At 42.1% G+C, this 25,505-nt stretch overlaps 1 protein-coding gene across 8 annotated transcripts in view; it reads left to right on the plus strand.

The window, feature by feature from the left end:
* Positions 1–25,505, plus strand: part of GPATCH2L (G-patch domain containing 2 like) — a 156,394-nt gene that overhangs the window by 64,724 nt on the left and 66,165 nt on the right. For 5 of the 8 annotated variants that reach the window (XM_045060284.1, XM_019833328.3, XM_019833327.3 and 2 more), the window contains exons 1-2: positions 13,577–13,720; positions 15,927–16,598. In XM_045060284.1, the coding sequence (XP_044916219.1) occupies positions 15,937–16,598 (662 nt within the window). In that variant the 5' untranslated portion in view covers positions 13,577–13,720; positions 15,927–15,936. Of the gene's footprint in view, positions 1–13,576; positions 13,721–14,031; positions 14,172–14,574; positions 15,801–15,926; positions 16,599–25,505 lie in introns of those variants that run through there. The other 3 variants (XM_045060285.1, XM_045060286.1, XM_045060287.1) reach the window with 3 other exon arrangements.

A 25,505-nucleotide genomic window follows, 5' to 3' on the forward strand; every position in this document is an offset into this window, starting at 1 on the left:
ATATATGGTAGAATTAACACCATGTTAGATACTGTGGAAGAAAACATTATGACTTTGAAGACATAGCAATATAAACCATTCAAAATAAAACAGAAAAAAAAAGCAGAAGAAGGAAACAAAGAAAAAACAAAAGAACAACTTAAAGCAACCTGAAGTATGTGTAATTGTAGTCCCAGAAGTAGAAAGGAAGTGAGAGGAGAAAAATCTTTGAAGAAATAATGGCCTCAAAGTTTCCAAATTCAATGAAAATTATAAACCCACAGATCCAAGAAGCTCAATGAATCCTAAGGACAGGAAACATCATGAAAATGACACTAATCAAATGGCTTAAAACTAGTGGTAAAGAGAAAGTCTTAGCAGCAACAGAATAAAGACATATCATGTGTAGAGGGGAAAATGATAAGAGTGACAACAGACTTGATCTCAGAAATGATGTGAGCCAGAAGACAGTGAAGCAACATCATTAAGGTAATGAAAGAAAAACACTGTCAACCTAGGATTCTGTACTCAGCAAACATCTTTCAAAACAATGAATATGGGGTGCCTGGGTGGCTCCATAGGTTAAGTGATCAACTCTTTTTTATTATGTTTCTTTTCATTGTTGTTTATTTATTTGGGGGAGGGAGGGGCAGAGAGAGAGCCGACACAGGGCTGGAACTCACGAACCAAGAAGTCATGACCTGAGCCAAAATTGGATGCTTAACTGACTGAGCCACACAAGTGCCCCAAGTGACTGACTCTTGATCTCAGCTCAGGTCATGGTCTCATGGTTTGTGAGATCCAGGCCCATGTCAGCACAGAGGCTGCCTGGGATTCTCTCTCTCCCTCTGTCCCTGCCCCTCCCCCACTCAGGCACACACACTTGTGCTCTCTCTCTTTAAATAAATAAACATTTTCAAAATAAAGACGATGTAAAGGCTTTCTCAAGCAAATCTGAAGAATCATCACTAACATACCAGAATTACAAGAAACGTTAACGAAAATACTTTAGGTAGGAGGAAAATTATACCACATAGAAAGCTGGATCTCTCTAAAAGAATGATACGCACCAAAAGTGATATTTGTAAAATTATCACTTTTTTAATTTTCAAAATCTCCTTAAACGATAATTGACTGTTGAAGGCAAACAAATGACAATGCATTGTGGGGCTTCTACCATGTGTAGCAGTGAAATATATGACAACAATAGCACAAAGGCTGGGAGAGAGGAAATGGAAGGATACTGTTGTAAGGTTTTTACACCAGGCATAAAGTGTTAAAATATTATTGAAGACAGATTTTTTTTTAATTTTTTTTTCAACGTTTATTTAGTTTTGGGACAGAGAGAGACAGAGCATGAACGGGGGAGGGGCAGAGAGAGAGGGAGATGCAGAATCGGAAACAGGCTCCAGGCTCCGAGCCATCAGCCCAGAGCCTGACGCGGGGCTCGAACTCCTGGACCGTGAGATCGTGACCTGGCTGAAGGTGGACGCTTAACCGACTGCGCCACCCAGGCGCCCCAGTTGAAGACAGATTAAGATAAATTAAAGATGTATACTAAAAACCCTAAAGCAACAACTAAAAATATAAAACACAAGTATAACTAATAAGCTAACAGTGGAGATAAAACAAAATAATAAAATACACTCAATCCAAAAGAAGGAAGAAAAAAAAGGGGGAAAAGGAACAAAGAATAGATGGGACAGATAGAAAATAAAAAGCATGATGGTATGTTTAAACCTGTTATTGGCAGAGTCGAAGTCCCTGCAAATTCATGTGTTGATGACCTAACTTCCAACACCTCCAAATGTGACTGTATTTGGTGAAAGCGTCTTTAAAGAGACTTACCTAAGGGATTACCTAAAGGGTAATTAAGTTAAAAATGGGTTATTATTAGTGTGGGCCCTAATCCAATTTGACTGGTGTCCTTGTAAAAAGAAGAATTTGGAATTTGATACATAAATAGAGAAGGAAGACAATGTGAAGGCACAGAGAGAAGATGGCCATCTATAAGCCAAGGATAGAGGGCTCAGAAGAAACCAAACCCACCAACACCTTGATCTTAGATTTCAAGTTTCCAGAACTGTGTGAAAATAAATTTCTGTTGTTTAAGCCACCAAGACCGTGGTACTTTGTTATGACAGCCCTAGCAAACTAATACATTAACTATATGAATAATCATATTAAATGTAAATGTTCTAAACCACACAAACCCAGCTAGACCAGAACCAACTTGTCCTTTTTAATTAATAAATCTCTGGATCAAGAAGAGCCACATTTAAGGAGTTGCACTTGATCATGATATAGATTACAACATCCTAGACTCCCAGCCTGATGCCATGGTTGGTGAGACTTTTTGGTGTCCCGGGATGGAGCGTGATACTCTGCATGTGGGAGAAACATGAATAATCGTGATCAGAGGGAGGACTGTTGTAAGACAGTGCCATTAATGACCCCAGTTTTCTATGTGTCCTCCAAAAAGTTTGTTCAAGTCCTAACCTCCAGTATCTGTGAATGTCAACTTATTTGGAAATAGTCTTTGAAGATGTAATCAAGTTAAGGTGAAGTCATACTGGATTCGAGTGAGCCCTGACCCAATGGCTAGTGTCCTTACAAAAAGAGAAGAGGCCCCGAGACAGCCACACACAGAGGAGGACTACCAAGTGAATAGGGAGGCAGAGATCAGGGTGATGGATCTACGAGCCAGGAATGCCAAGAACCACCAGGAGCTAGGGTGACACAAGAAAGGATGCTTTTCTCCAGCCTTTGGAGGGAATGTGACCCTGTTAACGCTCTGATTTTGGACGTCTAGCCTCCAGAACTGTAGGAGACTAAATTTCTGCTGTTTAAAGCCATCTAGTTTTTGGTACTTTGTTCCAGTACCCCTAGGAAACGAATACACCACCTCATGGCCCTTACTCTGACTACTCCCTCTTCCTGGTACATTTGTCCCTGACGTGGTTGGAGAGCACACTCCCTCCTTTCTTGAGGCATTTGTTCAGATGAGCCCTTATCAGAGAAACCTATCACAAATAGCAGCAAGTCCCACATCCAGCATTTCCTTTCCCCTCCTCCCGCCTTTTTAGTCTGCACAGCCTTTCCACCACCTAATAGTTCATGTGTTTATCCATTTATTGTTTGTCTTCCTCCCCTGGGGGTGGTGTGGAAAGAATCCCGAAGGCAGGGACTTTTGTCGATTTTGTTTCCGGGTGCTTCTTCAGTATCCAGGACGTGGTAGGCGCCTCATTAAATATATCCTGACTGACTGACTGAATGAATGTCCGTGAAAACGATACCTGCCAAATACATCCCACAACGGGGGGAGAGCACCGTTTGGAGTGAGAAGTCTCGTTCCTATCACAATCATTTCACACACCAGCCGTGTGACCCTGTTTCACCTCTCGGAGCTTCAGTGTCCTCATCTGTGGAAGTCAAGACAAGAGCACCTACATTGGAGGTTTATTCTGAGAATTGAATGATTCCATCAGTAAATAATGGAGACACAAACCTCTTCTTGGGAAATCCACATGTCTAACAATTAATATATATCGTGCGTGTGTGTGTGTGTGTGTGTGTGTGTGTGTGTGTGTTGCTATGTGCCATGCAGCGTGCTACACACTCACATTAAAACTTAGTGGTTAAGTACATGGCTCCTGGAGTCACTGTGCCTGGTTATATACTTACCAGCTGTACGGCCTTGGGCAAGCTACTTAACCTTACTGTGCCTTAGTTTCCTCATCTGTAAAATGGAGATAATAATAGTACTTATTTCCTAGGATTCCTTTGAGGAATTTTGGTTGATCCATGTTAATATTTAGATACTGTCTGGTACCTACTGAGTGTTCAATAGATGTTGGCAACTGTTATTTTGTCATGCAACTTAATCTTCCATGCATTCTGGGGCAGTTCCTGCCACATTGGTGCTCCGTAGATTCTAATTTCCCTTTCTGGCCCCTTCGCAAAGTCTATTTGAATTGCCCTTTTGTCACATTTCCCCATCACCCCCCTTCCCCACCAAGCTGTAGCTTCGACCGCCTTGAGCCAGCCTTCTGAGCATTCTAGCTTCTTGCTTCTCTTTCCTTCCGAAGGCTTCCACGTAAGAACAAGCTCAGCCAAGCATAGGCGGTGAGTAATCTGTGCTTGGTTGCTTCAGCCCCTCGTTACCTGCACAGATGGTCGTGGCTCTATCATTTTCTAGCTGTGTGGGTTTAGGTAAAGTCATTAGCCTCTGAAAACTTTAGTTTCCTCATCTATAAAATGGGGATAACATAATGCTGTGGTAGACAGGATAATGGCCCCCCGGAATCTGTGACTATGTTAGCCTACATGGCAAAAGAGACTTTGTAGTTATGATTAAAGTTAAAGACCTTGAGATGGGATGATTGTCCTGGATTATCCACGTGGGTGCATTATGTTACGCTTGTGGCAATTTGTGATAGCAGCGATAGGAAACTAATATACACGCCTATGATGCTTGGCCCATAGTAAGCCTTCAAAAAATGCTACCTCAACAAAAGCAACTATAAGTAGTTGAGAAGGGTACGTGTGAGAGTGTGAAAGGCATGGCATAGGAGGGATTTGGCAGACCTCTACCAGCTGCCTCCTAATGCCCTGTGCCTACCTGCTCTGGACACAGAACAGCCTCTCCCAGTGTCCCCTCACCTGGTATGCTCCATAGGAGTTCTGTGTCTGTTGTCCCCACTCTCCCATCCCAGCCTCCAGAGAGGTTTCTTGTAAGGCAAAGCAGAAGGAGTGCTGGGGCCAGAGAAGAGGGCCAGTTGCTGGGAGTTATTCATTTTTCAAGCAAATGCTGACACTTCCTGCTGTCTGTAGTGGACACTTTCTATTAGTAACATCTCTTGAGTGGCTGTTGGAAAACAGTTCTGGAAAGATTCTGGAATGTCTTGGATTGGTTTAGGGACGATTAAAGCCAGGAAAGGGGGAAATGGAAAAGCACTGTGGAGATGAGTGAACAAGGAATTCCTGCCTTCATCAAACTGTTCTAGGTGCCCAGGGTTGAGGAAGGCAAAAAGAGAGGCAACGTATCTTTTCTTATGATATTACCTTCTAGTGGGAGGTGACAGAAAATAAGCAAGCATACATCAAATCAACAAGGTAATGTTGGATTATGATACAAGCCACAAGGGAATAAAGAGGATGAGACAGAAAATGGCTAGGGGAGTAGAATTCCTCCAGATGGTGTTAGGAAAGCTCTCTATATGAAGGTGATGTGTTACTTTATTTTTTAATTTTTTTAGGTGCCTCAGCGTAGTAGGTAGCACTTCAGTCTCATTTTTTTTTAATGTTTATTTATTTTTGAGAGACACAGAGAGAGAGAGAGAGAGAGAGAGAGCGAGCAGGGGAGGGAGCAGAGAGGGAGACACAGAATCTGAAGCAGGCTGCAGGCTCTGAGCTGTCAGCACAGAGCCTGATGTGGGGCTCGAACCCACGAACTGTGAGATCATGACCTGAGCTGAAGTCGGTCGCTTACCTGCCTGAGCCACCATGGTCCCCTGAAGGTGACATTTTAGCTAAGGCTTCAAAGATGAGGAGATCCTCCAGCCCAGGCCTGCAAAGCCCTGAAGACAGGTATTCATGGTTGCAGAACAGCATTTGCCAAGGCCCAGGGGGGTGCAGGGGGACAGTGCTTGGTGGGCAGGTACTGTGAGCATGGGGAAAGGGCTCTAGATGAAGCTGAGACATAGGTAGGGGCCAGATCATAGGCTGTTCAGCCCATGGTGAAGACTGTCAGTTTATTATAACTGCAGGGAATCTAATGAACCAGCAGCAGAGGTGCTTTTGTGATGTGTGCGTGCGTGCGTGCGTGCGTGCGTGCGTGTGTGTGTGTGTGTGTGTTGTGGGAAGGGCAAACCTATTATTTTTCCTGTCTGTACATCCTTTTCAGCTGGTGATTTGCTCATTCAACCAACAGTTTTGCTCTAATAGTCGATTGAAGGAAAATTGTTGACTAGACTCTCTTTGTCTTCTCAGTAACTACTAATTTTTTGGAGCACTTAATTTGTGCTAGTTTCTATGCTAAATGGCTTGTAGTCATTGTTTCATTTAATCTCCACCGAAGAGATGTATACTTTCTATTATTGTCTCCAGTTCACAGAGGAGGAAGCAAGGGCTCAAAGAAGTGAAGCAGTTAGCTCTGGACACAGCTAGTCAGTTAATGGAGCTTCACCCTTGGCTTCCCTCCTGGCTCCACTGTTATCTGCTGGCAGTCTGCCCAAAACTCCACGTCATCAGGGACTTCAGTTACCAAGTGGGATGGCCTCTCCTTAGAGCTATTCCTCCCTGGGTCGCCTGCGCGGCTCAGTTAGTTGAACATCTGACTCTTGATTTGGGCTCAGGTCACGATCCCAGGGTTGTGGGATTGAGTCCCTCACTGGGTTCCACACTGAGCATGGCGTCTGCTTGAGATTCTCTCTCTTTCTCTCTGTCTCTCCCTCTGCCTGTCTCCCCCACTTGCGCAATCAAGAAGAAGAAGAAGGTGGAGGAGGAGGAGGAGGAGGAGGAGGAGGAGGAGGAGGAGGAGGAATAGTAGTAGTATTCCTATTCCACCCAGTTTTTCCTTTTGGCTCTCTTTTTCTTAAATTTCTGGCTTCTATACACTGGTTCTCTTCAAACGTTCTCTGTTCCTTTTGAGCTGTCCCTCTTATCCCCATAGTCTTCTGTTGCCACAATCTTTCTTTGAGTGGTCCTGCTCATGACTACCATCATTACTTGAACGTGGAGCTTTGATTTAAATTTTCTCTTCCAGCATTTAGTAAGCAAATATTTGTTTTCCTGATTGGCAATAGTTCCTGAGCACCTACCATGTGCAAAGCATCATGCCAGAAACTGGTGAGAATACAATGACTATGACAGGATCTCTGGGGCAATAGAATTGGCTTCATTTTTGTTCACACGCTCTATCTCCAGAGCTTAGTGTAGGGCCAGGTATGTCATAAGGTGCCAGTATATATTTTGTTGAATGAGTCATTTACTTGGGGAGGCAGATTTGCTCATAATTGGCTCTAATTCAAGGTTTAATGAAAAAAATGCCATCATAAAGATACCAGCAAGTGCTGAGAGAGCCCAATAGAGTAGGCAAGCAAGGGGAAGCCTTCATGGAGGTGACATTGGCATTCAACCTTTCAATCACCCTAAATCTTAGGGGTGTTCAAGAAATAGCAAGTGATCTGGTGTGCTCAAGTATGCTCCAGGAGGTAGTAAAAGATGGATGAAGTGAAACTGTGTTTCAGGAATCTTACTCTGGTGCGAATGTAGAGAATGACTTATTTGGGGAGAGCCCATCCGGAAGAGTGGTTGCCTACCCAGGCCAATGGCACAGAGTGAGCAAAAGAGGGAATGTGGATGCAAGAATACCATAAAAGTAGAATCTATGAGGCTTGGCATTTAACTAGGTGAAGGGGTATAAGGAAGAAGCAGGAACTAAAGACAGCTTTGAGGCATCTCAGTTGGGTGACTGTATGATGGTGGTAACATTTCCCAAACAGGGAACCGTGGGGAAGGGGAAGATTTGATAGAGACTACAGAAGAAACTAAGCTTTGTTTTGACATCTTAAATTGGAGATGCTGCTGGAGTAAATCAATGGAGATAGCTAGCAGAAAGATGCAAATAAAAACTGGATTTCACAGGGGAGCTTTCAGAGGTGATGGGGGCAACTGACATCATGGGAGATGCTATGATTTGGGGGCGAGAACTTTTTTTCATAGTTTTATTTATGAAAACATTTTTGATTTTAATATAGTTGACACACAATGTTATTTTAGGTTCAGGTGTACAACATAGTGATTCAACTTCTTTACGTGTCATGCTGTGCTCATCACAAGTGCAGCTATCATCTGTCACCATACAACACTACCACAATATTATCGTAGTCAACATTATTGACTATGTTCCCTTTGCTGTACCTTTTATTCCCATGACTTATTCATTCCATAACTGGAAGCCTGTATCTCCCACTTTCTTTCACCCATCTTTCCCCTCTTCCTAGGCAACCATCAGTTTGTCCTCTGTATTCATAGGTCTGATTCTACTTTTTGATTGTTTATTCATTTGGGTTTTTTTTAGATTCTATATATGAGTGAAATCATATGGTATTTGTCTTTCTCAGTATGACTTACTTCACTTAGCATAATATTCTCTATGTCTATCCATGTTGTTGTAAATGGCATGATCTCATCCTTTTTTAAAATTTTTTTTTAACGTTTATTCATTTTAGAGACAGAGAGACACAGAGCATGAATGGGGGAAGGTCAGAGAGAGAGGGAGACACAGAATCTGAAACAGGCTCCAGGCTCTGAGCTGTCAGCACAGAGCCCGATGCGGGGCTCGAACTCACGGACCGCGAGATCATGACCTGAGCTGAAGTCGGTCGCCCAACTGACTGAGCCACCCAAGCGCCCCTCATCCTTTTTTTTTTTTTAAATGTTTATTTAGAGAGAGAGAGAAAAAGAGCATGTGTGAGTGTGAGTGGGGGTGGAGCAGAGAAGGAGGAGATAGCGAATCCCAAGCAGGCTCTGCGTTGACAGCCTGCCTGGTGTGAGGCTCAATCACATGAACTGTGAGAAAATGACCTGAGCCAAAATCAAGTTAGATGCTTAACCTACTGAGCCACCCAGGGTACCCCATGATTTCATGCTTTTTTAAAGGCTGCATGATATTCCCTTTGTGTGTGTGTGTGTGTGTGTGTGTGTGTGTGTGTGTGTCCTACATCTTTTTAAAAAATATATTTACTAATGGACACTTAGGTTGCTTGTGGGAGAGAATTTCACTTAAGCAGAAAGGAGGCTGATAGCTGTGGACAACGTTTGAACATTTCTTTCTCTCCTATGGGAGTTACAAATTCAGCATGTCCAAAATGGAATTAATCAATTTCTCACCAAATCTGTTTCTTTTCTTCTCTAGTACTGTGCAAATGGTACTGACCACTCTCTTAGTCATGGTGGCTCAAGACCTCAGTCATCCTTGTCTCCTCCCTTAAATCTCCCTTAAATTCTGGAAGTCCATAAAAATAACAGATAGGAGATATAGTCATTTATAATGGAACTATTTTAGATGGTGTGTAGTATATCATTTTGCTTATATTCCTAGGCAAGTACAGATTTAATTTCCTATATACATGAATGCAGCCATACTCTACATTTTTAGAATACCTTTTTAAAAAAATGTTTATTTATTTTGAGAGAGAGAGCTTTTGGAGTGGAGGGGCAGAGAGAGAGAGAGAGAGAGAAAGAATCCCAAGCAGGCTCTGCACTGCCAGCACAGAGCCCGATGTAGGGCTCAAACTCACAAACTGTGAGATAATGACCTGAGCTGAAGTCAAGAGTCAGATGCTTAACTGACTGAGCCACCCAGGCACCCCTAGAATAACCTTTTTATTGGAGTAAAACAGTTAAGCAGAAATGTACACAATCAGAAGCCGATGACTTTTCATTCATTAAATATTCTTCCACATCAATTTTATTTTTAAATTTAATTTATTTATTTTTCTTTTAATTTAAGTCCAAGTTAGTTAACACATAGTTTAATAATAAATTAAGGAATAGAATTTGGTGATTCATCACTAAATATAACACCCAGTGCTCATCCTCTACAAGTGTCCTCCTTCATGCACCTTACCCCTTTAGCCCTTCCCTCCACCCAACACCCCACCAGCAACCCCCAGTTCTCTATATTTGAGATTCTCTTCTGTTTTGTCCCCCTCCCTGTTTTTATATTATTTTTGCTTCCCTTCCTTTATGTTCATCTGTTTTGTATCTTAAATTCCACATGAGTGAATTCATGTGATATTTGTCTTTCTCTGACTAATTTCACTTAGCATAATATAGTCTACTTCCATCCATGTTGTTGCAAATGGCAAGATTTCATTCTTTTTGATTGCCATGTAATATTCCTGTGTGTGTGTGTGTGGGGGGGGATCTCCCATCTTCTTTATCCATTCATCAGTTGATGGACCTTTGGGCTTTTGGCTATTGTTGATAGTGCTGCTATACACATTGGGGTGCATGTGCCCCTTTCAAATAGCACACCTGTATCCTTTCGAGAACTACCTAGTAGTGCAATTGCTGGGTAGTAGGGTAGTTCTATTTTCAATTTTTTGAGGAACCTCCATACTGTTTTCTAGAGTGGCTGCACCAGTTTGCATTCCCACCAGCAGTGCAAAAGGGTTCCCCTTTCTCTGCATCCTTGCTAACATCTGTTCTTGTCTGAGTTGTTAATTTTCGCCATTCTGACTGGCATGAGGTGGTATCTCATCGTGGTTTTGATTTGTATTTCCCTGATGACTGATGTTGAGCATTTTTTCATGTGTCTGTTAGCCACCTGGATGTCTTCTTTGGAAAAGTGTCTATTCATGTCTTTTGCCCATTTCTTCACTGGATTATTTGTTTTTTGGGTGTTGAGTTTGATAAGTTCTTTATAGATTTTGGATACTAACCCTTTATCTGATATGTCATTTGCAAACATCTTCTCCCATTCTGTTGGTTGCCTTTTAGTTTTGCTGATTGTTTCCTTCACCATGCAGAAGCTTTTAATCCTGATGAGGTCCCAGTAGTTCATTGTTGCTTTTGTTTCCCTTGCCTCTGGAGACATGTCAAGTATGAAGTTGCTGTGGCTGAGATCAAAGAGGTTGTTTCCTTTTTTCTCCTCTAGGATTTGATGGCTTCCTGTCCTATGTTTAGGTCTTTCATCCATTTTGGGTTTATTTTTGTTTATGGTATAAGAAAGTGATCCAGGTTCATTCCTCTGCATGTCGCTGTCTAGTTTTTCCAACACCATTTGCTGAAGAGACTGTCTTTTTTTCATCGGATATTCTTTCCTGCTTTGTCAAAGATTAGTTGGCCATACTAATTTGTGGGTATGGATCCATTTGTAGTTTGTGGGTCCATTTCTGGGTTCTCTATATCTGTTTTTATGCCAGTACTGTACTGTCTTGATGACTACAGCTTTGTAATACAGCTTGAAATCCAGAACTGTGATGTCTCCAGCGTTGGTTTTGTTCAGGATTGCTTTGGCTTTTCGGGGTCTTTTCTGGTTCCATATAATTTTAGGATTGTTTGTTCTAGCTCTGTGAAAAATGCTGGTGGTAACTTGATAGGGACTGCATTAAATGTGTAGATTACTTTGGGTAGTATAGACATTTTAACTGTTTGTTCTTCCAGCCCATGAGCATGGAATGTTTTTCCATTTTTTTCTTCTTCAATTTCTTTCATAAGCTTTCTAGAGTTTTCAGTGTACAGATTTTCACTTCATTGTTTTGGTTTATTCCTAGTATTTTATGGTTTTTGGTGCAATTGTAAATGGGATCGATTCCTTTATTTTTTTTTCTGCTGCTTCATTATTGTTGTATAGAAATGCAACTGATTCCTGTACATTTATTTTATATCCTGCGACTTTGCTGAATTCATGGATCAGTTCTAGCAGTTTTTGGTGGAGTCTTTTGGGTTTTTCACATAGAGTATCATGTCATCTGCAAAGAGTGAAAGTTTGACTTCTTCCTTGCCATTTTGGATGCCTTTTATTTCTTTGTGTTGTCTGATTGCTGAGGCTATGTTGAATAACAGTGGTGAGAGAGGACATCCTTGTTGTGTTCCTGACCTTAGGGGGAAAGCTCTCAGTTTTTCCCCATTGGGGATAATATTAGTGGTGGGTCTTTCATATACGGTCTTTATGATCTTCAGTTACCACCTTTTTATCCCTACTTTCTTGAAAGTTTTTATCAGGAAAGGATGCTATATTTTGTCAAACGCTTTTCAGCGTCCATTGAGAGGATCAACTAGTTCTAATCCTTTCTTGTATTAATATGATGTATCACACTGATTGACTTGCAGATATTGAACTGGCCCTGAATCCCAGAAATAAATCACACTTGATCATGGTGAATAATTCTTTCAATGTACTGTTAGATCTGGTTTGCTAGTATCTTGTTGAGAATTTTTGAATCCACGTTCATCAGGGAAATTGGTCTATAGTTCTTTTCAGTGGGGTCTTTGTCTGGTTTTGGAATCAAGGTAATGCTGACCTCACAGAATGAGTTTGGAAGTTTTCCTTCCATTTCTACCTTTTTGGAACAGCTTCAAGAGAATAGGTGTTAACTCTTCTTTAAATGTTTGGTAGAACTCCCCTGGAAGCCATCTGGCCCTGGACTCTTGTTTGTTGGGAGATTTTCTTCCACATCAATTTTAAAAGGCTTCAAAGGCAGTCTATCCCATAGATGTAACATAATTTAGATAACTAATCCCTGTTGTAGGATTTTTCCCCCTAGTCTTCTCATCCTTCTCTATACATTTAAAATATTTTTGCACCTATTTCCAATTTTTCTTTAGAATAAAATTCCTTAGAGACAGAATTTTCTTGTTCAAAAGCCATGTACATTTTTTAAAAATTACCTTTTTATTTTAGACTAGTTTTAGGTTTACAGAAAAATTACAAAGGTATTACAGACTGTTCCTATATACCCCATACCCAGTTTTCTCTATTATTAACATCTTACATTCATATAGAACATTTGTTACAATTAATGAACCAACATTGAGACATTATTAGCCAAAGTCCGTAGTTTATCCAGATTTCTTTAGTTTTTACCTAATGTCCTTTTCCTATTCCAGTCTTTCATTTAGTAGATCACATTACATTTAGTTGTCCCATCTCCTTAAGCTCTTCTTTGTGACAATTTCTAGACTTTCCTTGACTTTTTTGACCTTAACAATTTTGAGGAATTCTAGCCAGGCATTTTGTAGAATGCCCCTCAGTTGGGGTTTGTCTGTTTTTTCTCTTCATTAGACTGAGGTTATGGGGTTTGGAAGGAAAGTACCATAGAGATAAAATGACACGTTCATCATATCTAGCCCATAAACGATCAGCATGATTTATACCTTGTTCATGTTAACCTTGATCACCTAAGTGAGGTAGTGCTTGCCTTGTTTCTCCACTATACTCATTTTCCCCTTTTCCATACTGTACTCTCTAGAAGGAAGTCAGTAGCACAGCCCACATTCAAGGGGGTGGGAGTTATACTTCAGGGTAGATTATCTCAATAAATTATTCAGAATTCTTCTGCACCAGAGATTTGTCTCCTCATCCTTGTTTTATTACTTTATTCATGTCAGTATTCACATCATTAGTTTATTTACATCAATATAGACTCATGGGTATCAATTTTATACTTAAAGTTATAATCCAATAGAACTTTACTGGTTTTGTTGCTGAAGGAATGCGTATTTGTAAGACTGAGTAATTCACTACAAAGCTATCGCGCTAACCTAATGGTGGTACCAACTCTCAAAGTTAACAATGAGGATCCATTTCCCTTTAATTTCACACACCCTTTTTAAAAGCAGGTCAGCAAACAAGGGCGAGGCCCAGGTCCCTCCCTGCCAATTCCCCGACGCCCCCGAAGACAGACGAGGCCAGCCTGAGGAGGCGTGTTCTTCCCCTAACGGGGACCTTATCCCTCACCCAGCCCACCCTTAACCACCAACACTACAGGCCCGTAACCCCTTCTCCGGGCTTCCCCAAGGCCCCTCCCACCGTGGGGCGGAAGTGGGCGCGGCCACGGACAGGAAGCGTCTAGCCGGGGCGGGCCCTCTCAAGCAGCAGCCCCACCCACTCCGCTCCACCACCGCCCCACCCCTCCGGCCCAGACCGGAAATGAGGTCAGAAAGGGAAACCCCGGCGGGGAGACTCGGCCCCAAAAGCGGCGGCCATTGGAGGTGGCTGCTGCAGCTGGTGAGGGGGAGGAGTGGGTTGAGAGGGTCGGGGGCCAGGGGGCCGGCGCCAACGGGAATACCGGCTCCCAGCGGAGTCTGAGGGGCCGTGTGCGCCATGGGGCTGCGAAGGTTGGCGGGAGGGGCGAGGGTGGTTGGGCCTTGTTTTTCAGGGCCCATCGCCCCCATCCCGGGGAATAAGGTTCGGGCGTCTCCGGGGCGACACTCACCTCTTCTCCTTTCTTCTTTCTGGCGCTTTCGGGCAGGCGACAGCTTGAGGGCTTGCTGTCCCGAGCCGTGTTCGCCCTAGTCCTCGGAGGCGGGCCGGGGGCTTGGAGGGAGAGTCCTTCGAAACCAGCTTTTTCTCACATATGTGGCCATGTTGCGACCCCTGATCACGGAGGGAGCTTAGTCACCAGGACTTGAATTTTGGCAGTTTCTGCCCGAGCGAGAAGGGCTGAACCCCTGCCCCGGTGAGCCCAAATGAGAAGTTGCTTCCTGCCTCCTGCCTTCCTCCCCCCCTCCTCCCCCCAGCTCCTCGCAACCCGGTCTTTCGCTCAGACCATACGCCTGCCTCTTTTTACTTCTATCCGTTTCCCGTGCTTTTCTTTGCGCGACTTAACCTTTCCTCTCCTCGAGTGCTTGCTGGACAAGGGGGTTCTCTCGGAGTATGCACCCGAGAGTGAAGGTGTGGGAAGCTCAAGGTTCTTCTGTCACCTGCTGTTGGACTTGCAGTCTTTTAGGAAAGGATTCTGCACGAACGACTGCAAGTTGTTCTGTCACTTTGTTTCACGTTAATTTGTACAGTTCTGCCTGAGTTTTTAAAGCAGTAATTCTTTATTAAGGAAGTAGGTTTAGACGTGCTGTCCTCACTTCTGTTTTGGTCTTACAGGCAGTTGCCTCCGAAACCCCAGTCATGGCGTTTTAAACCATTTCGTATTGCTTAAAGGGACGTGGGCATTTTATATTGTGTGGCTTTTGACACTTTGAGACGTTTTGTTTGGTTGGTAGTTTTGGAACTAGGTGTCCCCATTGCTCCCATCCATGTGGCAGATAAGCCAGACTACTGTTTTCTTCCCTTTGAAGTCGTTGGCATGGGGACAGCATGAAAATAGGTTTTAGAAAGTCCTTTGCAGAATGTAAACTGCATGAACGAAAATACCGTCTGAGAGTGGCGCCACACAGTTTTAAATTCTAATTACGGACTTGAAATACTTTGGGCTTAACAAGGGCTAGGGAAAAGTGCTAATTTAATATGTACTTAGTAAGGTGTTGTACGAATTATATTAGACATTTCCCTTTAAAGGGGGCATTCCAAAAATTGCTCCTACTGCTCTCATCCCTTGGAAGGTTTGCTTTTAAAGTGAGTCCTGAAGTATGAGGGTTTGACAATAGGAAAGTTTAGAAAGCAGTTGGCTAGAAATCAGAGACTCCTCCCGTGCGTTTCATTTCAACCTGTTATATCCTGCTGTCGTGTGATGGGTACTAAAGCACATAAGTAGGGTGATCACTTAATTTTTTGAAGGATGGGAGAAGAGCATAAAAGTTGCTAGTTATATATGTGTGTGTGTGTGTGTGTGTGTGTGTGTGTGTGTGTGTATGAATGACCTACTCAACAAATGGCCTTCCCTTCTAGCTTCCAGGTGGTAGTTGGGACCATAATGGGTGCAGACTTACTCTGTTTTCTCCATTCAGGGTACAAATGTGGGTCACTGCAGTTTCTTGGATCACTAAAAGTACAAGCAGACTTCCTTAAAGTGTGTCACTGTGTTGTCTTCTCCCTTCCACAAGCATTCTCATTAGTGACCCCAGACCATAGCACAGTTGTTTATCTATGGTTTTGAAGTTGTGTGCTGTTCTGCTCCTGTCTGGTGAGACATTGTCTAATCTTTTTGGATTTTATTATTATATAATTTAGTGACGAGTTTAATTGGGAAAAAAGGGGAAAGATTTATTTCCCTGGGTTTGCTGGTTTTTGCTAATATCCTGGTTGTGATCCGGTGAGTGTTGACTTCAGGCACTTAAGGGCCAAACACCTATTTTTAGTGGCTGAAAGGAGCATGGATGGTAGGAACAGAGTCTTAAGTGTAGCCAGATGAAAGGTGAGTTTATTTTCTGTAGATAGGGTGGGCTGTGCACTGCCATGATCTGGTTTATAAAATTATTCTAAAACAACAGATCCTGTTAAGGATTTTTCTTTTTTCTTTTTCTGGACTTTCTTTTGGCAGATGTGGCCTCATGGATGAGCTGGTACATGACTTAGCCTCAGCCTTGGAGCAGACATCTGAGCAGAATAAGCTTGGTGAGCTGTGGGAGGAGATGGCCCTGAGCCCTCGGCAGCAGAGGCGGCAGCTTCGCAAACGGAGAGGCCGGAAGCGCCGCTCGGACTTCACTCACCTGGCCGAGCATACCTGCTGCTACAGTGAGGCCTCTGAGTCGAGTCTCGATGAGGCCATTAAGGATTGTCGAGAAATGGCCCCTGTTGCCAATTTTAGTGACTCCGATGACACGATGGTAGCCAAACGGCACCCGGCTCTCAATGCCATTGTTAAGAGTAAGCAACACTCTTGGCACGAATCTGACTCCTTTACTGAAAATGCGCCCTGTCGACCCCTCCGGCGCCGGCGGAAAGTGAAGCGAGTGACATCAGAGGTGGCTGCCAGCCTTCAGCAGAAGCTCAAGGTGTCAGATTGGAGCTACGAGAGAGGCTGCAGGTTCAAGTCTGCTAAGAAGCAGCGTCTGTCCCGCTGGAAGGAGAATACTCCCTGGACCTCATCAGGTCATGGGTTGTGTGAATCAGCAGAAAATAGGACTTTCCTAAGCAAAACAGGAAGGAAAGAAAGGATGGAGTGTGAAGCAGATGAACAAAAACAGGGCTCTGATGAGAACATGTCAGAATGGTGAGATCTCTCTTACTAAGTCAAAGATTTGCCTGCTTATTTTTACCCCAGGTACAAATTTACAGTCGTGATGAGTTCAACTTTCAGAACTAGCCACTGCAATGTTGCCTTTGTAGCCCTCCTTTAACCAGTCAGCTAGAGTTTATCTCTAGTTTTTTAAAGTACATTCATGATTCTATTTCCCTAGGTCAAGAAAGCTTTATGTAATGAAACACATTGTTTCTAAAAATTGTTTAAAATGTGTATCTCACATGCATAACCAAGAATTTTGTTTTAAAAACAGTTTACTGCTGTTTATACCATGTAGTTCATACATCGATATTGTTAGAACCAGGGTCTCAGCAGAGGCTGGTGTGTGTGTTTGTGTATGTGAGAAAATGCTGGTACTGGGCATGTGGAGTTTGTGTACGTTTCTGGTAAGCTTCCTTTACCCGTTAAGAGTCTCGACTTCAGATACCGGGCTATAATTCTGTTCTCTGCTACTTACGGTTTGACTCTGTTGAGTTTATTTTTTATGGCTGACATCCACGTCATCTGAAAGACATGGTGGGGCTTTGAAAATAACAGTATTGAATCCCATTAGTTTTCAACCAAATGTCATTGAGCCATAAAAATTTGTGTCCATTGGATGCATCTTTAAAATGTCAGTGTAGATTTTGGTGACTTTGTTTTTTCCATCTCACATAGTCCTAGAAACATTGATAAGCCCCACCTCGATACTTTAATATTAATGTTTCTCAAGGAGGGTGCTCTTGGTGTTTTTTTGTTTGTTTGCTTGTTTTTTAATTTTTTTTTTTCAATGTTTATTTATTTTTGGGACAGAGAGAGACAGAGCATGAGCGGGGGGAGGGGCAGAGAGAGAGGGAGACACAGAATCAGAAACAGGCTCCAGGCTCTGAGCCATCAGCCCAGAGCCTGACGTGGGGCTCGAACTCACGGACCGCGAGATCGTGACCTGGCTGAAGTCAGACGCTTAACCGACTGCGCCACCCAGGCGCCCCGGTGTTTTTTTGTTTGTTTGCTTTTAATGTTTATTTATTTTGAGAGAGAGAGAGAGAGAGAGTGAGAGTGAGAGTTGGGGAGGGGCAGAGAGAGAGGGAGAGGAGAGAGAGATTCCCAACCAGGGTCCACACTGTCAGCTCTGAGCCCATCTTGGGGCTCAGTCTCACGAACTGTGACATCATGACCTGAGCTGAAATCAAGAGTCAGGCTAATTTAACCTACTGAGGCATTGAGGTGGCCCTCTTGGTGTTTTGAATGGGGGCAGTTCTTTGTGGTGAGGGACCGTCCCATGCTTCACAGGCTATTTGGCATCTCTACATTGTTCCCATCCCCTTCATTGTATCAAACCACATGCCTTTGTGGGTGCTGCCTAGTGGGTTGGTGGTCCCAGGGGAATGTTCAGGACTGCGCCGTATGGCAGGCACTGCTTATTCGTACTTTATAGAAGAAGAGATGGAGGTTAATAGCGTTTAGATAATTTGCCCATGGTCACCCAGTGGCAAAACTAGGAATCAAATCTGATTCCATAGTTCATACTTAACCACCATGTTTTGCTGCCCTTTGGGTTTGCCTTTTCCACTGCTCTTTCCGTCTCTTCTTACCTTTTACAACTGTAGAATATCTGGCTTTTCTTAGGACTTTGCTTCTGAAGTTTGTCTGAAAAACAAAGACATGAATCTTAGGAACTGTGTCGTGAGGCTGTGTCAGTAATCAGAAAGGCTGCGTAGGTCTTTATATAAGCCCATACCTTTTTCAGGGCGGTTTTTAGTCCAGCTTCAACAATTTTTCTCACTAACTTTGTATTTGTGGGTTTGCACAACTGGTTAGGCTTATAATACGGCTTCTCTAATTTTCCTCTAATGTATATCCTAAGACCTATTTACCCAATATATATGTGTAATTTTGGGTTACAAAGGTTTTTTTTTATCATGCTGTTTTTTTATTTAAAAAATATATTTTTAATGTTTATTTATTTTTGAGAGAGAGGGAGACACAGAGTGCAAGTCAGGGAGGGGCAGAGAGAGAGGGAGACACAGAATCCAAAGCAGGCTTCACGCTCTGAGCTGTCAGCTCAGAGCCCGACGTGGGGCTCAAACTCATGAAACCGTGAGATCATGACCGGAGCTGAATGAAGTCAGACACACCAACTGAGGCACCCAGTTGCCCTTATCATGCTGTTTTTAATCAAACAAATGTTTAGTCAATTTACAGCCGTACACAATATCAAAACCCTCAATTGAGGTGTTTAAATTTGTGTCAATATCGAACATATATTCCAAATAATTTACTGTTGAAAATCACGATTTGTTTTTTAAATTTGAGACAGAGTGAGAGCGTGTGTGAGTGGAGGAGAGGAGCGGAGGGAAAGAGAATCTCAAGCAGGTTCCATGCCCAGCGTGGAGCCCGACACGGCTTGATCGCCGGGATCATGACCTGAGCCAAAATCGAAAGTTGATCGCTTTACTGACTGAGCCACCCAGGTGCCTTGAGAATAGTGATTTTTAAAAATTGTTTTTTGCAGTGATAGCTTGTGTATATTTCTTCTCATGACATAATTGTTCACTCTGTCTGCTCTTAAGATAACAGTCTAAGTGTGCTTCCAGATGCAGCCTGTAATCTAGTAGCGAGGCACTTTTAGTTCCTTCCTACCTCAGACACAGCTATTGCACGTATAGTCAGGTTGTGATAATAAGCATTCTAGTTACCTGAGAGCCTGGATAAGTTGAAATAGGCAGCAATTCGTATGAAATTCTTATTCTTTTCAAATTTTTTTTTTTTAATGTTTATTTATTTTTGAGAGAGACAGAGACAGAATGCGAGTGGGTTAGGGGCAGAGAGAGAGGGAGACACAGAATCCGAAGAAGGCTCCAGGCTCCGAGCTGTCAGCACAGAGCCCGACTCGGGGCTCGAACTCACGGACCGTGAGACCATGACCTGAGCCGAAGTCAGACGCTCAACCGACTGAGCCACCCAGACGCCCCTATTCTTATTCTTTTCAAATTGAAAAGACCTTGTTAGCCTGTTTGGGCTATCTGCCTGGTACATGACTTCAGAGTTCTTTTAACATTCTTTTTTTTTTAATGTTTATTTTGAGAGAGAATATGAGTAGGGGAGAGGCAGAGTGAGAGGGAGAGAGAATCCCAAGCAGGCTCCTCGCTATCTGCACATAGCCCAATGTGGGACTCCATCTCATGAACCATGAGGTCATAACCTGAGCCAAAATCAAGAGTTGGATGCTTAACGGACTGAGCCACCCAGGCGTCCCATCACTCTTGAGTTCTTTTAGTAACATGGATGTCCACGTTCTTGTAGCTATGAGGGAAATTAGGGTGGAATAGTAGCAGACTTAAAATGAGAACAGTTCTTCTTTAGAATCTAATTATTTAGGGGTCTTAAATATGCCTTGACTTATATTGTTTCATCTGTAGTTACGAACAGAAGTGCCTTGTATTTTTTCCCCCTAAATCTACTCTGTGGAGAAAGAGGGGTGACTGACTTACACTTTGACCACAAATTATGTTCAGCCTCTCACCAGTAAGATGGAACTAAAATCTTGCCTTGATTATTAAGCATACCTTATGAATAGGACTAGCATTAGAGTATGTTTAAGTAGATAATAATTTATGATTTGGATATTATACTATTTTGGTGAATTGATTCTCTCAAAATTTTCCTACCTTTGTTCTACATTAACAAATATTTTTAAGAATCTCCTTGGTTGCTCTTTCATAAATCTGCTTGGACGTGCATCTTTGTTCTCATACAGATCAAGTGTAGAACCGTACATTTTATCAGTGATATTGAAGATTGTCAGTGTGTATGATCCAACTTGTAAAATTATTAGGATGAAGGTGATCATTAAACTTAACTTAGCCTCATCAGTGGATGGAATTCTTTTAAAAAATACGTGTCAGGTGTTTTAGGTTTGAAAATGTATGTCTCAGCCAGGGAGCGGTATTTCTAATTTCCTTAAATTCACTTTACTAATTAACCGTGGAATAGTTTTAAGCTTAACCAATAATTCCTTTTCCTTTTATTTTTCTGTTCTTCCTTCAATTCTACGCCAACCAATCCCTCAAGAGTTTTGAGGAACTGGAAGTGGTTATGATACAATAGTTTTTTATACCTGCAAAAAGATCAGTTATTATTTTAGTAATTTTCCCGTGTATGTGTGTTCCATTCTAGAATGGAGAAATTCTTTTGTAAAATTCATTTCTACTGTTTTTATTCATATTGTCTATATCACAGGTATTAGGTGATTCATAGCCTAATTTTACTCTGTTCTTCACTAACTCATCCTTTGTTTGTTCCCCTTAAATATAGTTTAGCTTCTTTGGTTTTTTTAAGTGAATTGGTTTGGTGTTGGCCTGAAGTCTCAGTCAGGAGCTTTCCTAAGGTGATGTATTAGAGGCCGATCTCACAGGAAAGAAAATATTCCCTTCTCTTGGAAGGCAAGTGACAGAGATAGAGTGCTAACCCTCCCCCCTCCTTTTCCAGCCCACGCTGACCTTCTGCGGCCCCTTGGTGCCTCTTGTTTTCTTATTTTTATAGAAAATCAATATCCCTTCTGACACAAACAATAGCTCAGAAGCAAGAATAAATGGGAGAAAGCTGAGATCTCTGTCCATCACCTCTCACTGTACCTCCCCAAACTCTTTAATTATGAGCATGCTTTGCTCCAGGTGTTTGTGACAGTGAAATTGCTAAATGAGGACCATTTTAACCAAAGATTGGGTGATCAGTAACACTCTATAGCAGTACCTTGTTAGATCAATAGTATTCATTATTTCATGGTTAAGGTAAGTAGCCTCCTTTGCAAGTGGAGGTCATTAATCAGGGAATACTGGAAAGAATGTATGTGGTAGGTTGAGGTTGCCCTGTTTCCTATTCCATAACTGGAGGTGCTGACCAAGAGTATATTTACCATTGTTGCAAATGGTACTATTGCATTTGAGAGTTCTGAATAGCTAGCATAGCATGCGTCGATAGATTTATGCAGAGTTCTGCTAGTATATCCTTGGGAACAATGGAGAAAGACACCTTGGGAGATGGATTTGATACTACTGTATTTGAAAATCTGTCTCTTGAAAGAAGTGTGTTAGGATTATTCTGTGTGACTCCAGAGGATGGAGGTAGGGCTCATAAAAATGGAAAGCACAGAGAGTTAAGACGTTGCCTCATTGTCAGATACAACATTCCAAAAATTCGACCTCTGTAAAAATGAAATGAATTGTTTCACCGGGTAATGAGTTCTAGGTCACTGAAGGGGTTCAAGCCTGGGCTTGGTGACCACTTACTGAGTTATTGTAGAGTTGGCGAGACTGCGCTGCATGACCTCTAAGGTCCCTTGTAACACTGAGACTCTGGAACTCTTTCCAGTCACAGCCTCCTTCCAGTGCATCATTGTAACTTCGTAGTGTAAAAAACATTTGATAAGCAATATCAGCTGCCCATTAAAATGCTTAGGAAGACAGAAAACATTGTAAACTCACATCGCCAGGAACCAGGACTTAGAGTTGGCCTCTCGCCAAGATAGCGACAAACCACAAGGCTGATAGATGTGCAGTTGGAAGCCCACATCGGCAGTGCTGAGCCTACGCTGAAGGTATGTAGTGAGACCCTTCATCCTTTCTCTGTAGTCAGGCCTTTGTTCAGAAACGCAGGTCCATTTTAGTCAGAAAATCAGGCAGCCGCAGTGTGAGCCAGATTGTTGTTCCGTCCTCTACAGTAGTCCCCTCTTGCCCAGTTTCTTTCTGTGGTTTTAGTTAACCCTCAGTCAGATGTGGTCTGGAAGCAGGTGATGCACCTTCTGACATTCCGTCAGGAGGAGGAGGAGGAGCCTAAGAGTACGTCACAGTGCCTGCATGGTTCACCTCACTTCATCTCATTTCCTAGGCATTTTATCCTCTCACATGATCATCAGAAGAAGGGTGAGTAGAAGATATTTTGAGAGAAAGAGCCCACATTCACATAACTTTTATTATAGTATATTGTTATATTATTAGTTATTGCCTCTCTTTTACTGTGCCTAATTTATAAAATTAAACAATCATGGATACATATGTATAGGAAAAACACATGGTATATATACGGTTAGGTACTATCTACAGTTTCAGGCATCAGTGAGAGTCTTAGAACTTCTCTGCCGTGCGGAGAAGAGGGGATACCGTACTTCCCAATCTGTATCTTTGAGTTTCTGTTTGGAGGCTCTAACTCCCAGAATATACTTGGATAAGGAATTAGTGTTTTCTGTGTGTGTATTTGTGTTTGGAGTAGGAGGCAGTCACTGCAAATTCAGTCCTGGGAAATACATTCTCCAAGAATAAAGTTTACTGTTGGCATGGGGAGAGAAGAAAAAATCACTCTTAGTGGTGCATTCTAGAAATTGCAGTGTTTTATATATCTTTATATATTGTAGACTCTTGGAATGGGGTCAGAATAAGGCAGTGACAGAAGAAGATCCTGTCTTGGTCCCACATAACTATATGAGGTAAAAGCCTACCAGTGACACTGGGTGTTAGGCCAGGAGCTCTACACATTGTCTTGGCCAGTTGTAGATGTGGGAAGCATGTTACCTATATCCAAGAGAATAGAGAATGGGACCAGGGGTCATTTACACACCCTTTCTGTTGGCAAGTAACGAGATTCTAGGTAAACCAGTTTTCAGCAAGAGGCCTTTCAACAAGTTCTGTGGAATAAGGGAAAAGGAACATTATCCTGAAAGTTCAGAGGAAAAACACATATCCAAAAAGGATTGCCAGTGGAAACCAGAACATTTTAGAAAGTCTTCTTTAGGATGCGAAAAAGACATAGTCACTTTGGAATAGGAACAGTTAACTCATAAGGAAAGAAAGATGGCTATTTGAAAACCCAGTAGTATGGGAGGAAAAATGTAAGGAAATTGATGTAATTGCAGTGTTAAAACAAGACAATTCATTCTGTGGAAAATTGAGTTGATTTGGAAAACTTTGGAAGCCCTCCCAAGATGCAATGAGAGAGAAGTTGATAGATCTGGAGAACAGAAGATAGAGGCCCTGTCTATGAGTATGTAAATATTTCAAAGGAAGAAACTGAAGCATTGGAATAGAATAATGATTTAAAAAATAGAACTGAAGAGAAAAGGCATTCTTGGGTTGAAAAATTATAAAGATTAAAAGGGAAAATGAATGAACAGACACATACTACCTAGACCTATCCTGGCAGAAGTTTGCATTCTGCCTTGGTGCAGGGGTGGAACAGGTATAAAGAACAATTTTTTTTTTTTTAATGTTTATTTTGGAGAGAGAGAGAGCGCGCATGAGCATGTGCAGGGGAGGGGCAGAGAGAGAGAGAGAGAGAGAGGGAGACAGAGGATCTGAATTGGGTTCTGTGCTGACAGGAGAGAGCCAGACGTGGGGCTTGAACTCATGAACTATGAGATTATGACCTGAGCTGCAGTCGGACACGTAACCAACAGCCACCCAGGCTCCCTGGGTATAAAGAACAATTTTAAAAGGGATGAAAACAAGGCTGGCATTTATTCCTACAGTACTAAGTGTGAAGGGCTGCAGTTGCCTGTAGAATTTTGGAGCGGGGGGGAAGATTGCTCTCCTACTCCCCCCCTGAATTTTATGTATAGCCAAGATAGATTTCATATGGAAAAGCAGCAGAAAGTCATTCTTAGACATTCAGGTCTCAGAATATATGTTCTTTAAAAATTTACTCTGCAAAGACATTTCTTCTAACTGAAGATGAATCACCATTAGCTCTAAGAAAAGGTAAGTCGTAAAAGGATGGGTGGGCTTCTGTAAGGCACACCCCCCTAGCTCAGTAGCAGAGTCCTGGGGAAAATCATTAAGTCTTTACCCAGTATACCTGATTGCAGGGGCTGCACTAATAAGCCTGTGAAACCAGTGAGGCTGTTTCTTTTGTGGTATCCTCCCAGTGAAACCAGAAAACAAACTCCTTCATTATACATTCTTACAACTTATTAAGTTATTGTGGGAATAATTTTGCAGTTGGTGTGAGATATTTCTCTGAAAAACCTCTCCCTTGGTCATAGTTACTTTTAGACTCTGAAATCTGACTGTATACAGTTATAGATATACCACCTTGACCCAGGAAAAAAATTGAGCAAAGATGTCTTTGGGCTCTGGGTCTAGGAGTGACTTTTCCTTTCTGTTTTTCTGAATTCTAAGACGATTTAAAATTTTTGTTAAGTGCATTATTTAATAAAAAGTTAAAATGAAAACCCCTTATCTTTTAACATGATGGTGGAGGCCATTCTCTCTCTCCTGTTTGTTTCTTTTAAAATTAGATGTAAAAGATCCATCTTATTCAAGATACTTGGTTAATAATCCAGGTGTTAACTTACTGATACCGCTGTTTTAATTATAGGTAATAAACGAATTCCTTATTTTAGTTGAGACAGGTATAAACTACTCTTACTCAGTTCTAAATTTATAGTCCTTTGTGGTTAGGAATATGAAAGAACCAGCGAGCTGTCAGGTCAGAGGACAAGGTGTGTTTTTTCTCCCAATTATGAGAATTCAGAGATTTGTCTTATTCAAATTAGAAGCTTTTGTAGGGCTAGAAAGTAGGGAGTTATTTTCAAAAAAGAATTCACAAAAATGCTGTATTATTTATTGTGTCAGAAAAAAAAAAAAAACAAAAAAAACAAAAACTGCCCTGAAACTTAGTAGCTGTAAGTAACATTTACAGTTTCTGAAGTCAGGAATCTGGGAGTAGCTTAGCCGTGTGGTTCTGGTTCCGAGTCTCATATTGTCACAAATTGTTGATTGGGGCTGTAGTTGTCTCAGGGCATAACTGTGACTGAAGGATCCACTTCCAAGCTCACTCAGGGCTGTTGGCAGATTTCAATTCCTTGTAGGCTGTTGGACTGTAAGTTCCTTTCCACAGGGGCCC

The sequence above is a fragment of the Felis catus genome, chromosome B3 (genome assembly GCF_018350175.1).
Source record: "Felis catus isolate Fca126 chromosome B3, F.catus_Fca126_mat1.0, whole genome shotgun sequence".
NCBI lineage: Eukaryota > Metazoa > Chordata > Mammalia > Carnivora > Felidae > Felis > Felis catus.